Source organism: Chrysemys picta, chromosome 16 (assembly GCF_011386835.1).
Source record: "Chrysemys picta bellii isolate R12L10 chromosome 16, ASM1138683v2, whole genome shotgun sequence".
NCBI classification, from domain to species: Eukaryota; Metazoa; Chordata; order Testudines; family Emydidae; genus Chrysemys; species Chrysemys picta.
The window spans coordinates 16,688,602-16,704,505 of NC_088806.1; the positions used below are offsets into that span (position 1 = coordinate 16,688,602).

The 15,904-nt window shown below is 44.7% G+C and overlaps 1 protein-coding gene across 1 annotated transcript; it reads left to right on the plus strand.

Moving 5' to 3' along the window:
* The first annotated feature begins 10,010 nt into the window (after positions 1 to 10,010).
* On the plus strand, positions 10,011 to 14,938 carry LOC135976049 (pulmonary surfactant-associated protein C-like). The gene is made up of 4 exons (XM_065570417.1): positions 10,011 to 10,236; positions 11,451 to 11,588; positions 12,940 to 13,077; positions 14,762 to 14,938. Exons 1-4 carry the CDS (start codon positions 10,129 to 10,131, stop codon positions 14,936 to 14,938), a joined length of 561 nt encoding a protein of 186 aa, XP_065426489.1. The 5' UTR covers positions 10,011 to 10,128.
* The last annotated feature ends 966 nt before the right edge of the window (positions 14,939 to 15,904 follow it).

Below are 15,904 nucleotides of genomic sequence, written 5' to 3' on the forward strand. Positions count from 1 at the left end.
AATATCTGTGAGAAAAGCCTTCTATAAGTGCCACATTTAGGACCAAACATGGGCTGGATCACCCAGCTCTGTTAATTTAACAGCTGGGAATAGCACATAGCATAGGGATTGAGATAGTTCCTTTTGTTTTTTATTATAGGAACAAAGAAATTGCCAGATGAGTTGAGATCCATGGTCCCTCTAGCTCAGTATCCTGTCTCTGACTGTGGCCAGCACCAGATGCTTCAAAAGACAGCGTAAGAACACCGCGTAGCAAATGTGGGGTAATCGGTCTCTCCACATTGGGTCTCATCCTGATCTCCAATAGTGAGGGATTGGCTTAAACCTGACTCACAATGGTTAACAGCCCCTCCAGAATTCTGGTGTCATTAATGATGATTTCTGATCTTTCTGACTGGAGCAGAGCCCCCAGATGCCCCAGTGGAAGAACCTCTCCTGGATAGGGCAGGCCTGAGACTGAGAGGAGGGACAGGAAACTCCTTAGGAGTTGCCTCAGAAGGGAGAGTTTGTGCTGGCTTTGAGCACAGACAAGAAGCTAGGGGAGGGTTTGGGTGCAGTGGGAGGAAATGTTTTCCCAGCAAATTCAAACTCATAATTAACAACTTCATTTTCAAATGCCTAATAAAATTGCTTTCCCCTTCATGGCCTTTCCCAGGCCAGCATCTGCAGGGGGATCCAGGTGCCTTTCATCTCTGCTGTTCATGATGGCAACTCGACAGCAATGGGTTTGGGGAAATCCAGGAGCCATTTTGTGTATCTGACGCTAGCTGCTTGCAGTGCAGTTACACTGTTCACTTTTGTTCCCAAGAGTATTCTGCAAGTATAAATAATTCTGATAAGAAGATAATTCAGTTAATGTTCACAGGCGCCTGTGTAGGTACTGAATTACTTGCTGCCTGTAATGTGCTACATAAAAGTAGATAAGGAAGTTTATAAAATGTGGCTAAGCAAATATTTTAACTTGGGAGGTATTCTATTAATTTTGATGGAACACATGGCCCCTAAGAATCAAAGGTGTTAACATAGTCCTGTTACTGTCCAACAATAACAGTTTTAAACAAGGGCTCCAACTACAGAGATCTCAGCCTTCTTGGTGCAATGACAAACACACTAAGAAATTAATGCCAAAGCTTTAAAATGTATTGATTGAGACACACAAGGCAAAAAGACTCAACACAAGGCAAAAAGCATTAAAACTGAAATTGAGTGGTTATGCCAAACACACAAACTGTAGCAAAGTTTCTTCTTGAGACAGGGAATATTGGTTTAAGTCTCTTATTCTGTCAAGCAGGCCTTTTTGGCGGGGAAGAAAGGGTTAGTTCTGTAGTTTGATTCTGAGTGGGGAATGACTCAGAACACACTGCAATCGGATAGTAAAACATGGGGAAATACGGCTTTTGTTGATGTTCTCAGGATCCAGGGAAGCTGGTCAGTCATGGATTGATGCTTGGGCCAGGAGGTTGGTCATGATAGCTGTTGCTCTGGACACTGGTTCACCTCCCCAGTCAGGGACATTGTCTGGATGGTCTGGGCAGGTCCCTCTCCTTCGCTGGTCCTTCTCAGGTGGAGAGACTGCATGGGCCGTCTCATCTTACCATCCTAGGGCCTTCATTTCAGGATCATGCAAAAAGCCAAGAGAAACAGGAGAGGAGGAAGATTGTGGGGGGACAGAAGGGGACACACAAGGGAAGCACAGACAGAGCAGGATCTCACAGATGAGAAGCACTGTCCTGGCTAAAAGGCAGGTGAGGAGCAACTGCAAAAAACAATTACAAAGTCCAAATGGGCAGGATGACGGTGGCATGAGTAGGGCAGTTACCAGGGGAATTGTGGTTCCAGTGACTCTGAATATTCTTATGAAGCAAACCTGATCCTGAGAGAGATGGGTCATGAGTCCCAGCAGCTGCTCCTGATCTAAACAGGAGGCGCTATGCTTTGTTCTGCTAGGAACACCGTGTGTCAGAGCTGTGACAATCAGCTGTATTTTGTATAAAGAGTAAGACAGTGTTAAAGTTTTTCCATGATCTTTCCCCAAATATTGTAGCGTGAATTTGTCACTTTGCCCCCCAGCAGTGTCTTGGGAGTGGACAGGGGTAGTGACATCGTCCCACCTTCATGAGCAAGCGTAGAATTGAACAGTTTGAACAAAAGTGAAAAAAAGCAATGTCAGCTTCACTTACAAAAGGACAATATTATGAGAACAGAAGCATTATGAATCACAACGTGGATATTTAATGTTGAACCATTAAACTGGTTCTTTAACTGTCCTCTTATGTTGGTCTGAGACAGTTGCGTAGTATGTATCCAGGCATTAATTATTGGTTTGATCAAATTTGTACATATTAGGGCTGACGATTAATTGCAGTTACCTCACGTGATTAACTCAACAAAATTAATCGTGATTCAAAAAATTAATCACAATTAATTGCAGTTTTAATCGCACTGTTAAACAATAGAATAACAATTGAAATGTATTTAATATTTTGGATGTTTTTCTACATTTTGAAATATATTGATTTCAACTACTACACAGAATACAAAGTGTTCAGTGCTCACTTTATATTATTATTTTATTACAAGTATTTCCAGTGTAAAAATGATAAAGAAACTGTATTTTTCAATTCACCTCATACAAGTACTGTAGTGCAATCTCTTCATCGTGAAAGTGCATCTTACAAATGTAGATTTTTTTTTGTTACATAACTGCGCTCAAAAACAAAACAGTGTACAACTTTAGAGCAGTGGTTCTCAAACTTTTGTACTGATGACCCCAGCAAGCCTCTGAGTGTGACCTCCCCCTTATAAATTTAAACCACATTTTATATATTTAACACCATTATAAATGCTGGAGGCAAAGCAGGGTTTTGGGTGGAGGCTGACAGCTCACGACCCCCTCTGGAATAACCTCACGACCCCCTGAGCGGTCCTGACCCCCAGTTTGAGAACCCCTGCTTTAGAGCCTACAAGTCCACTCAGTCCTACTTCTTGTTCAGCCAATCGCTAAGACAAACAAGTTTGTTTACATTTACGGGACATAATGCTGCCTGCTTCTTATTAAAATGTCACTTGAAAGTGAGAACAAGCATTTGCATGGCACTTTTGTAGCCTGCATGGCACAGTATCTATGTATTTACGTGCCAGATATGCCAAACATTCGTATGCTTCGGCCACCATTCCAGAGGACATGCTTCCATGCTGATGATGCTCTTTAAAAAAAAAAGTGTTAATTAAATTTGTGATTGAACTCCTTGGGGGAGAATTGTATGTCTCGTGCTCTGTGTTTTACCCGCATTCTGCCATATATTTCATGTTATAGGAATCTCAGATGATGACACAGCACATGTTTGTTTTAAGAACAGTTTCACTGCAGATTTGACAAAATGCAAAGAAGGGACCAATGTGAGATTCTAAAGATAGCTACAGCACTTGACCCAAGGTTTAAGAATCTGAATTGCCTTCCAAAATTTGAGAAGAATGAGTTGTGGAGCATGCTTTCAGAAGTCTTAAAAGAGCAAAACTCCAATGCGGAAACTACACAACTGAACCACCAAAAAAGAAAATCAACCTTCTGCTGGTGGCATCTGACTAAGAAGATGAAAATGAATGAGCATCAGTCCGCACTGCTTTGGATCGTTATCGAGCAGAACCCGTCATCAGCATGGACGTATGTCCTCTGGAAGGGTGGTTGAAGCATGAAGGGACGTATGAATCTTTAGCGCATCTGGCACCCAAATATCTTGCGATGCTGGCTATAACAGTGAAATGCAAACACCTGTTGTCACTTTCAGGTGACATTGTAAACAAGAAAGGGGCAGCATTATCTCCAGCAAATGTAAATAAAGTTGTTTGAGCGATTGGCTGAACAAGAAGTAGGACTGAGTGGACTTGTAGGATCTATAGTTTTACATTGTTTTATTTTTGAATGCAGTTATTTTTTGTACATAATTCTTCATTTGTAAGTTCAACTTTCATGATAAAGAGACTGTACTAAATTATTTCAATTAGGTGAATTGAAAAATACTATTTCTTTTGCTTTTTACAGTGCAAATATTTGTAATAAAAAATAATAATATAAAGTGAGCACTATACACTGTAAAAAGAACGAGGAGTACTCAGGGCCGGCGCTTCCACTAGGCGACCCTAGGTGGTCGCCTAGGGCGGCAGGATTTGGGGGGGCGGCATTTTGCCATCCTCAGTGGAAATTCGGCAGCGGGGGGGTCCTTCCGCTCCGGGTCTTTGGCGGAAATTCGGCGGTGGGTCCTTCACTCGCTCCGGGACCCGCCGCCGAAGTGCCCCGAAGACGCGGAGCGGAAGGACCCCCGCCGCCAAATGCTTAGAGGAGGAGCGCTGCTGCCTAGGGCAGCAAAAACCCTGGCGCCGCTCCTGGGAGTATTTGTGGCACCTTAGAGACTAACAAATTTATTTGGGCATAAGCTTTTGTGGGCTAAAACCCACTTCATCAGATGCATGCAGTGGAAAATACAGGAGGAAGATATATATATATATATACATAGGGAGAGAGAGAGAGAGAACATGAAAAAATGGGGGTTGCCATACCAACTCTAACGAGACTAATCAATTAAGGTGGGCTATTATCAACAGGAGAAAAAAAACTTTTGTAGTGATAATGTGGTAATTGAAATCAATATATTTGAAAATGTAGAAAACATCCAAAAATATTTAAATAAATGGTAGTCTATTATTTTTTAACAGTGCGATTAATCGCGTGATTAATTGCGATTAATTTTTTTAATCGCTTGACAGCCTTTATATATATAAGAACTGTTACCCTACCACCAGCAGATAATGGACACGTACACTGTATGCAGGACTTGTGAAGATTAAGGGCTTGTCTACATGGGGAGCTATTTCTGATTAACTCCCTGTGTGGACTCTCTTATTCCAAATAGCTTAAGCCACTGAAAATGGGTGAAGATAATTTGGAATAAAGCAACTTTATTCTGGAATAAGAGCATCCACACAGAGAGTTAATCTGTTGACATTTACGCTTTATATTTATACCTACCTTAATCCAAATTAATGTCGCTGTTATATATATAGAAACAATCTGAAGGACCAGGTAGCCATGAAGAGGAATATCCACAAGACCCAGTTCTACTCCCATTGAAGTCAGTTGCAGAATTACTACTCACCCTTTGTTTAGCACATGCTTGTATCAGCAATTGACCGGTCATTTTGACTCAGTCGTAACCAGAGGACCTCCTATTGAACACTGTTAATTAACGAAGCACTTTGCGAGTGTAGACACAGGCCTGGTCTGCACTATGAGTTTAATTCAAATTTAGCAGCGTTAAATCGAATTAACCCTGCACCCGTCCACACAACGAAGCCATTTATTTCGAAATAAAGGGCTCTTAAAATCGATTTCTGTACTCCTCCCCGACGAGCGGAGTAGCGCCAAAATCGATATTGTCATTTCGAATTAGGGTTAGTGTGGCCGCAATTCGATGGTATTGGCCTCCGGGAGCTATCCCACAGTGCACCATTGTGACCACTCTGGACAGCAATCTGAACTCGGATGCACTGGCCAGGTAGACAGGAAAAGCCCCGCGAACATTTGAATTTCATTTCCTGTTTGCCCAGCACAGGAGAGCATAGGTGACTACAGAGAGCTCATCAGCACAGGTAACCATGCAGGCTGATAATCGAAAAAGAGCACCAGCATGGACCGTACGGGAGGTACTGGATCTGATCGCTATATGGGGAGAGGATTCAGTGCTAGCAGAACTTCGTTCGAAAAGACGAAATGCCAAAACTTTTGAAAAAATCTCCAAGGGCATGATGGAGAGAGGCCACGATAGGGACTCAGAGCAGTGCCGTGTGAAAGTCAAGGAGCTCAGACAAGCCTATCAGAAAACAAAGGAGGCAAACGGTCGCTCTGGGTCAGAGCCACAGACATGCCGCTTCTATGCTGAGCTGCATGCAATTCTAGGGGGGGCCGCCACCACTACCCCACCTCTGACTGTGGATTCCGAGGCGGGGGGTAATCTCATCAGCCACAACTGAGGATTCTGTGGACAGGGAAGAGGAGAAGGAGGAGGAGGAGGAGGACGAGCTAGCGGAGAGCACACAGCACTCCGTTCTCCCCAACAGCCAGGATCTTTTTCTCAGCCTGACTGAAGTACCCTCCCAAGCCAGTACCCAAGACCATGACCCCATGGAAGGGACATCAGGTGAGTTTACCTTTTAAAATATAAAACATGGTTTAAAAGCAAGCGTTTTTTAATGATTAATTTGCCCTGAGGACTTGGGATGCATTCGCGGCCAGTACAGCTACTGGAAAAGTCTGTTAACGTGTCTGGGGATGGAGCGGAAATCCTCCAGGGACATCTCCATGAAGCTCTCCTGGAGGTACTCCAAAAGCCTTTGCAGAAGGTTTCTGGGCAATGCAACCTTATTCCGTCCTCCATGGTAGGACACTTGACCACGCCATGCTAGTAGCAAGTAATCTGGTATCATTGCATGACAAAGCCTGGCAGCGTATGGTCCCGGTGTTTGCTGGCATTCAAGCAACATCCGTTCTTTATTTCGCTGTGTAATCCTCAGGAGAGTGATATCGCTCATGGTAACCTGCTTGAAATACGGGAATTGAATTAAGGGGACAGAGGTGGCCGTTCCTACTGGGCTGTTTGCCTGTGGCTGAAAATAAATCCTTCCTTGCAGTTAGCCAAGCGCGTGGGGGGGGGGTGTGTATCTAAGTACAGGAAAGATGCCAGTGAACGTGAGGTCATGAGGGACGCTCGAGATGAGAGGTGGCAGGCTGCAACTCTGGGGCTGCTGCGTGATCAAACGGACATGCTCCGGTGTCTGGTGCAGCTTCAGGAACGGCAGCAGGATAACAGAGTGCCGCTGCAGCCGCTGTATAACTCCCTCCCCCCTCACCATGTTCCATATCCTCCTCACCCAGACGTGTAAGAACGCGGGGGGGGGGGGGGGGGGGAGGCTCCGTGCACCCTCCCATTCCACCCCAGTGGACAGCCCAACCAAAAGGCTGTCATTATATTGATTTTTTCAGTGGCCTTTTACTTCCCTCCTATCCTCCTCCCAAACCTCATCCGGGTTACCTTGTCGGTTCTCTCTCTATGTTTAGAATCAATTAATAAAGAATACATGATTTTTAAACGATAGTGACTTTATTTCCTTTAAAAGCAAGCTGTGATTTAAGGGGGGAGGGTGGTTTGCTTACAGGGAATGAGTCAATCAAGGGGGCGGGTTTTCAACAAACAGAACTTTCACACCGTAGCCTGGCCAGTCATGAAACTGGTTTTCAAAGCTTCTCTGATGCGCAGCACTTCCTGGTGTGATCTTCTAATCGCCCTGGTGTCTGGCTGCACATAATCAGCAGCCAGGCGATTTGCCTCAGCCTCCCACCCCGCCACAAAGGTCTCCCCCTTACTCTCACAGAGATTGTGGCGCACACAGCAAGCAGCAATAACAATGGAGATATTGAAACAAAACCAACAAGAAGTTAGTCTTTAAGGTGCCACCAGACTCCTTGTTGTTTTTGTAGATACAGCCTAACACGGCTACCCCCTGATACTTGACACAATGGGGATATTGGTTTGGCTGAAGTCTGCTCGAGTCAGTAACGAGCACCAGCAACCTTTTAAATGGCCAAATGCACATTCTACCACCATTCTGCACTTGCTCAGCCTGTAGTTGAACAGCTCCTGACTCCTGTCCAGGCTGCCTGTGTATGGCTTCATGAGCCATGGTATTAAGGGGTAGGCTGGGTCCCCAAGGATAACTATAGGCATTTCAACATCCCCAACGGTTATTTTCTGGTCCGGGAAGTAAGTCCCTTGCTGCAGCCGTTTAAACAGAGTAGTGTTCCTGAAGATGTGAACATCATGAACCCTTCCCGGCCAGCCCACGTTGATGTTGGTGAAACGTCCCTTGTGATCCACAAGTGCTTGCAGCACCATTGAAAAGTACCCCTTGCGGTTTATGTACTGGGTACCCTGGTGCCCAATACAGAAGTAAAATAACCTCTCTACTCCTACCCGAGAATCCCGTGAGCCTTTTTGGCCATAGAGTTGCACTGGAGGCTCATGTTCCACTAATTATCCACCACTTCCTGCAAATATTTTTCAGAGTCACCACCAGGATAAAGTTCCCCATCACTTAAGGACAGCCTTCATCACTCCAAATTAGTGGGTGCTCAGCACCCACTGGCAGCCAAGCTCCCCCCACTCTCCCCCACCCCCCAGTGCCTCTCCCCCGCCGGCGGCCCCCGTCATCACTCCTCCCCCTCCCTCCCAGCACCTCCTGCCTACTGTGAACAGCTGTTTCATGGAGTGCAGGTCGGCTTTGGGGAGGAGCGGGGATGGGGTGCACTCAGGGGATGGGGCAGGAAGAGGCGGGGCGGGGGTGGACCAGGGGCGGAGTGGGGGATTCGGGGAAGGGGTGGAGTGGGGGTGTTGCGGGCGCGGACCAGGGGCGGGAAGAGGCAGGGCGGTGGCAGGGCCTGGGTGGAGGGGGTGGATTGAGCACCCCTCTGGGTAGAGGGGAAGTCGGTGCCTATGGCCTTCATCATTTGTTCCCAGATGTATACATTATTTTTAGTCGTATTAAAACATATATTGTTTGCTTACGCCCAGTTTATCAAGTGATCCAAATTGCTCTGTATTAGTGATCTGTCTTCTTCCTTATTTATCACTCCCACAATTTTTTTGTCACCTGCAAACTTTATCAGATGACTTTTTGTTTTCTTCCAGGTCATTGAGAAAAATGTTGAATAGCATCGGGCCAAAAACATCTCTCTGTGGAACCCCAGTAGAAACCAGGGGCGGTTCCAGGCACCAGTGCAGCAAGCGCGTGCCTGGGGCGGCAAGCCGTGGGGGGCGGCCTGCCAGCCGCTGTGAGGGTGGCAGGCAGGCGGCTTTCAGCGGTATGCCTGCGGGAGGTCTGCCGGTCCCGTGGCAATTCGGCAGCGGGGACGCCAATGGCACGGCACTGGTGGACCTCCCGCAGGCATGCCGCCGAAAGCCGCCTGCCTGCCGTGCTTGGGGCAGCAAAAAACATAGAGCCGCCCCTGCTAGAAACATACCCATTCAATGGTGAGTCCCCATTTACAATAACATTTTAAGACCTAGCAGTTAGCCAGCTTTGAATTCATTTAATGTGTGGCATGTTATTTTTATATCACATAGCTTTGTTTAATCCAAATGTTGTGCGGTACCAAGTCAAATGCCTTACAGAAGTCTAAGTATATTACATCAACAACAACACTCTTACTTTTATCAACCAAACTCGATATCTTTTCATTCACATTACAAGTTAGTTTGACCCAGGTTGACATACATATTTTCCATATACCCATGTTAATTGGCATTAACTATATTACCCTCCTTTAATTCTTTATTAATCGAGTCCTGTAGCAGCTGCTTCATTATTTTGCCCAGAATTGATGTCAGCCTATAATCACCTGGGTCATCCCATTTGGCCGTTTTAAATATTGACACCATATTAGCCTTCTTCCAGTCTTCTGGAACTAATGTAAGAAGGTTGGTTTTAGTGGACCTGAGAAGTTCAATCCAGACTGATTGGACCCAAGGGGAACCAATCCCTATGTCAAAGACCCCTCCTGGAGAATACCCTGCCAGAAGCCTCCTCTCCTTTAAACACACATTTTAAAGTTCAGCAGAACTTATGTCCAAAATCAGAGGGGTAGCCATGTTAGTCTGAATCTGTAAAAAGCAACAGAGGGTCCTGTGGCACCTTTGAGACTAACAGAAGTACTGGGAGCATAAGCTTTCGTGGGTAAGAACCTCACTTCTTCAGATGCAAGGGAGAAGAAGTGAGGTTCTTACCCACGAAAGCTTATGCTCCCAGTACTTCTGTTAGTCTCAAAGGTGCCACAGGACCCTCTGTTGCTATGTCCAAAATGTGATTCCAGCTGCTTTTTTAAAACCTTCCCAGTTCCCAGACAAGAGATGATTTTATGAGGCCCTGTTAGTAATAAATTTGATAGTTTTATAATGGTTTGTTTCTATTATCACGTTTGGACAATCATGAAAAATTCCTGCAGCAATAACAAGGAAGTTCAGGGCTTTAAAAATCATACTGGGAAAAAGAACACTGAATCCCTGGACCCTTTATAAAAGCATGGGCTGGCTCTTGAGAGGGAAAACCGTTGCCTTGGATTTACAGGGAGGGACAGAAAAGATGGATTGCAAAAGTACTACCGAGCTCACCATGCCTGCTCAGCCACCTGTAAGTACCATTTTGCAGTGGTTAGAAGGAATTGGATACCCCGTTTGGTAGCGTGTGTCTTCCAGAAGTATTTAATCAATGTCTGTTAGCTAGTGATTTGATCAAACAAGGAGTTATGTGCAGCGTGTATTTGTCTCAGATGAATCAGCTTGATGTCACACACCTCGATTGGATAGGAGACTGAAGTCTGTCCCCCGGCCATGTTTTTAAACAGCCTGCATTCTTCTAAGAAAGGAAGAAAGCACATTCCCCAGTTAATATCTCCCAATTGCTAAACCAGGACAATGGTATTTACCCTTACTGGGGGGACGGGGAGGGGAGGAGGGGGAATCTTGTCCCTAGGCTTAGAGAAGATGGTTTGAGGACAGCTCTGTTCAAACAAAAGGTCCAGGTGGTGGGTAGATCAATACAGGTGGGTGGCAAGAGGACAGGTGGGGAGAATGAGAGGGCCCATAGGGAGCAGCTGGGGGAAGTTTGGGCTGAAGCAAACTCCGAACATTTCAATGTATGTATTAAATCTAAGATGCCCTTCACGATGGTAGGGAAGAGCATTGGCAGCATGTCAGCTCAGGGAGGTGAGGCAGATGGCTGAAATGGGGACTTACACATTTTAGACATTGTTTTTAAAATTGAATATCTAAAAATGCATGATTTAAATGAGGGCTGGTACGCACACATTCTAAATATCTTCTCTAGAAATTAAACCTTAACATTTAAATACCTTTCTATAAAGTACACCACTGCCTTCGACCAGCACACAGCCCCATCTGGCCTGGGGAAGCCCTTGGCATGCACACCAGAAGATGCTTATCTTGACTGAATGCACAACCCATTGTATGTTCTGACTTGAGTTTCGCGCAATTTAACGTGAGGCTAGAGAACATACTTCAAATTCAGCTCTGCAAACAAGATTTTTTGGGGGAGGAATGTTTGGTTTTTGCTTTTGCTACCTCTCTCCAGTTTTGTTCCCCTCATTTAGGGCCTAAGCCTTTAAAACTTTACTCACATTGCTAGTATTTACTCATGAACATAGTCCGCCAAAGTCAGCTGGACTAGTGTGACTGAGAACTACTTATCTGAATAAGGGTTTGCAAGATCAAACCATTTAGTCAAGACTTTACCAGGAACAAGTCTCCTATTTCTGATGTTATCAGCGCCAGACATACTTTGTAACTGGGAATTATCAATAACACAGGATATTTATTTCTCTTCAGGTTTACAGCTCCATGCCCAAAGTGAGCACAAACCAACGAAGAATCATCCTTGCCTCAGTCATGGTGATTCTCCTGGGCTTCTTCATAGTTGCCGGTGCTTTGGTAGGAGTTTACCTGACCCAAAAACACACAGAAAAGGTAAGTAGAGCAGTCAGTGGGAAGCCTGTGCCGTCACTCTTGTTTGTGCAACATGCCTCCGGCAATTTCAGCCACAAACTGTTCTCTGAGATATCAGACCTGGCACAAACATGCATTTCTGTCCCTAATGCACATTTACCAATCCTATCAATAATTCTTAAATGCAAAGTTTTCACCTTACCAGCTCAAACTGTCCATTTCAGACAGCATGACATCATGATCTAGAAATCATCGTGACATCAAGGCACTATTCTTAAACTCAGGTTTATAAACCTCAAAAGGTGTCTGAAAGGGCTGTGATATATATTCATATCAAAGCAAGGACTTTTCCAGCTTATCCCTTGGCGGGCGATTTAGCAATGGGTTCCTTGCAATTTGCATGTGTCATTCTAATCAGCCAGCACTATTTATACAGACCCTGCCTTTAATTTAGAAGTTACATCAAGAACTTCCTTCGAAGGTAGGTACTTTCCCCCTATTTACACACACAATATGTACAATTTTATAGCAGTTCTTGATTGTAATAAGTTTGATTGTAGCAGAGTTAAGAAACGGAAATCCAGCTCAATGCCTGGGGAATTTAGCCATGCAAATTTCCATTCACAGTAAGAGTGGGCAGCCTGGTGCACCACTTTGAAAATTCACCCCCTATTGGCACAGTTAGCCCTCTGATGCGGTCATAGCTCCTGCTGAACTCAACAGAAAGCCTGTCGGCACAGAAGGTGAAATCTGGCTTCTGGCTATAATTTTGCGACCCCTACTGAATTATATTTGCCTCTGGGTGTCTTTTTGTTATTTTTATTCTTGTATTTGCGTGAAATACACTGGGCCAAACTCTACCCTGGGATGCACATGCAGGGTCAGATTGTGTCACTCGAGTGGCTACTTAATGAACTGGCATTAGCAGCAGCCTTTAAAAAACGCTGATTGTATATCTCCTTTTCTGTACATGGGTGGACTCCCAGCTGCCTCAGGGTACGTTTACACAGCAAAGAAAAACCTGCAGCTGCCCTATGCCAACTGACTCAGCTCCTAGGCTTGGGCTACAGAGCTGTTTCATTGCTGTGTAGACTTCTGGGGCTCTGGGCCTCTCCCACACCACAGGGTCCTAGAGCCTGGGCTCCAGCCCAAGCCCAGAAGTCTACAAGTAATGAAACAGCCTTGCAGCTTGATCCCGCAAACCTGAGTTGACTGGCAAGGGCCAGCCATGGGTTTTTCTTTGCTGTGTAGACATACCCTCAGAGGCTATGGGTCTTTGGAACGGCTCTTGCCTCACTGCACTTTCACACTTCCCTGAAGAATATGCTAGGGTCTACAGATGGTATTTCATACCCTGAAATGTTTCTTTGAGGTCCTTGACATGGTCATCCAGGGAAACAAGGGGGAAGAGGAAGAGCAGACGGCCATGGTAAATGAACGGGAGAACGTGGCCGCTTTCCACATCAAAAGAAAGAAATCCACAGCCACTGTTGTGTACAACTATAACCAAGTAAGTGCAAGCAAATGGGCTGGAAGAGATGGATTGTACTGGAAAGAGGAAAAGGTTGAGTTCAGATAATCAGCAAGCCAGGGCCACTTGTGCTTATGCCAAGAAAGTTCTGCCTTTTCCACTGTGTTCCAGGAATTACAGCAGAGGACCACAATCTTTGCCAATCTGGTCTCTGATAAGCCCTCCCATTAGAATAGGTTCTTCCAGACTACTGTGCAGGAGACAGTAGCTTTTACTTAGGCAGGGAGACCAGGCGGGGCTGTCCCATTCCGTTATTAGTGAACCTATCCTTGGAGCGTGCATGATAAATGGTACAAACAACATTTGGAAAGATCATTAAGTGGTCCGCCGAGACCCTAGCAATTTTCAAGTGGTCCGTGAAAACAAAGTTTGAGAACCACTGGTCTGATCCAAGTCATTAGGATGTTCTGTACCTGCCAGAGCACGAGGTAGCCTCTCTCTAACTAATTTTAAACTTTACTGAGCTGAAAATTACACCATCGCTCCTTATCTGAATGGCGCCAGATGGAGGCAGAAATGCTGGATAGACCAATGTTAAACTAAACACCAGTTCATCTAGTTGGCAGACTGCAGTTCAGAGAGAGTTAAACGTAAGTTTGAAACTATTCTAAAACGTACATCCAGGGTTTTATATTTCATTTTGAATTTTCAAGAATGAGCCAATTTTTAAAAAGTCATTATTTTTGCTCAAAAATAAACTACTATTGAATGAAAAGCAGTCTCCTTTTCACTGAAGATCTAAGTGATATTTTCAAAAGTACAAATTTCAAATTTCCTTTCAGAGGAAAACCAGTTGCTGTCAAGACACGTAGAGCCAGATTCTTGACCCCACTAAGGCAAAGCAGGCAATCCAGCCCCTGATCCTTTGTGTAAGGGGGAATTAACAGGTGGACTAAAACATAGTGGCTCTTCTCCCCCACGCTCAAGCTCCTGGTGTATGGAGAAGAGTTCCCAGAAGAAAAGGGTAGGGTTAGCATATCCCTAAACTTCAGTCATCCCCAGCTGCCTGAGTGGACCCTTGGAGCTGTGAGGCTGGGTATAATTTAGTGCAACATCCAGGTTGCTCTAATGCCAGAAGTTCCAAGATTAGAGGAATGTAAAGGTGGCTTCAAGCTATATTTTCCTCTCTGCTTCTTGTGTCCTAACAGAAAATGTAGCCCTTAACGTTTAGAATTTGGCTATTCCACAAACATTCACTGAAATTCTAGGTTAAATTATAAATTAACGGAGATATCCTATCTCCTAGAACTGGAAGGGACCTTGAAAGGTCATTGAGTCTAGCCCCCTGCCTTCACTAGCAGGACCAAGTACTGATTTTACCCCAGACCCCCTATGTGGCCCCCTCAAGGATTGAACTCACAACCCTGGGTTTAGCAGGCCAATGCTCAAACCACTGAGCTATCCCTCCTCCCTCCCATTGGTGAAATGGCCCAAAAGAAGAATGGATGACAGCGTTTGCAGTAAACTTTGTGAAAACTTTTCATAACCTTTGCACACCTTCTCTGCTGGGGGCATAGGCAAGACCAGCCCAGGCATCTCTACTGGGGAAATAAACAAGCTTTTACCCAGGGAAACTTCACAGGTTATCTTGTTGGTCAATGAACACTTTGAACTTTATTTCTCGCAAGTGCCTCATACTGATGTTTTGGATGTTTGCTTGTAGGGTCTAATAGGTCTCAGAATCACCAACAGTAAAAAATGTTTCATGATGAAGATGGATAAACTCAACATACCAAGCTTGGATGAAATTTCCAGAGATCTCCCACATTTTAACGCCAAAGTAAGATTCACATGTCTGGGCTTTTATCACATTCTTGTATTACTTACTTGTAGACTTTGATTGAAAGCAACGAATTTTAAACCTGGGGTGCCAAACTCCTGGCCTACTTAATGTATTTATCCAGCCTCTCTGAAAGAATCAGATTCGGTAGTGTATAAGATTTCATATTTTTAAAGTTATATTTCTAGCCCATATAGCTTGAAAATAAACTTTCAAAATGTAGTAACACTCTCATAGACTGAAGCAGCTCTAAGAGAGATATAAGCTGCTCCAAATTCATCTTGGTGGGTAGTTAACCCTGAAGCCTAATGATCATCTAGGGACAATTTCCAAGTCACCTAAGTGTACAAATTTAGCTAATTTGTGCTCACAATTATATAGGGATACTAAACTGCATGTACAAATGACCAAATAAATGAAGGGAGGAAATGATTCTAAAAGTACCTGGCATCATTTTCCCCACCGAGTAATACTGAATGCAACAGTAACTAGAATATAAGGTTCATATTCTACCCTCAATCATTTGCAAGCCTCCTAGACACAGCAGTGGCCAGTCTGGTTTGGATCCTTGACACTAACTTAATAGACCCAGTCCACAATCCATAACTTAAATTGTACTCTGGCCCCCTCCAAGCTGGACACCCTATTTTAGAACCCACCTTTCCCCTGCAAGTGAGTTTCTGAATTACAGTTGGATACATTGAGTGTACCGGATCTCCCCAGGCAGCTGGTGGAATGGCCAGTACCATACTCTCTAGGATGGCTCTGAATGACACTAGCTGTTTGCTATATAGGGCTCAAATCAGAAACTCAAAATAGCTGTCTACAAATGTGCTTTCAAAGGCGTTTTTCCCATTAAATAAAGAACTGCTGCACTCTCTGCTGTTACCAAGAGATTCTGCTCTTGGCATACTTGGACACAAAATTCTCTCACCTCAGCCTCTTAGGGTACATCTACCCTGCTTTTTAAAACCTGTGGCAGTGAGTGTCAGAGCCTGGGTCTACAGATTTGGGCTTGCATTGCAG

Coding starts and splice junctions, on each gene's coding strand:
- LOC135976049 (XM_065570417.1), top strand. CDS start 10,129: ATGGGCTGGCTCTTGAGAGGGAAAACCGTTGCCTTGGATTTACAGGGA. Junction 10,237..11,450: donor CCATGCCTGCTCAGCCACCT/GTAAGTACCATT, acceptor ATTTCTCTTCAG/GTTTACAGCTCCATGCCCAA. Junction 13,078..14,761: donor TTGTGTACAACTATAACCAA/GTAAGTGCAAGC, acceptor GTTTGCTTGTAG/GGTCTAATAGGTCTCAGAAT.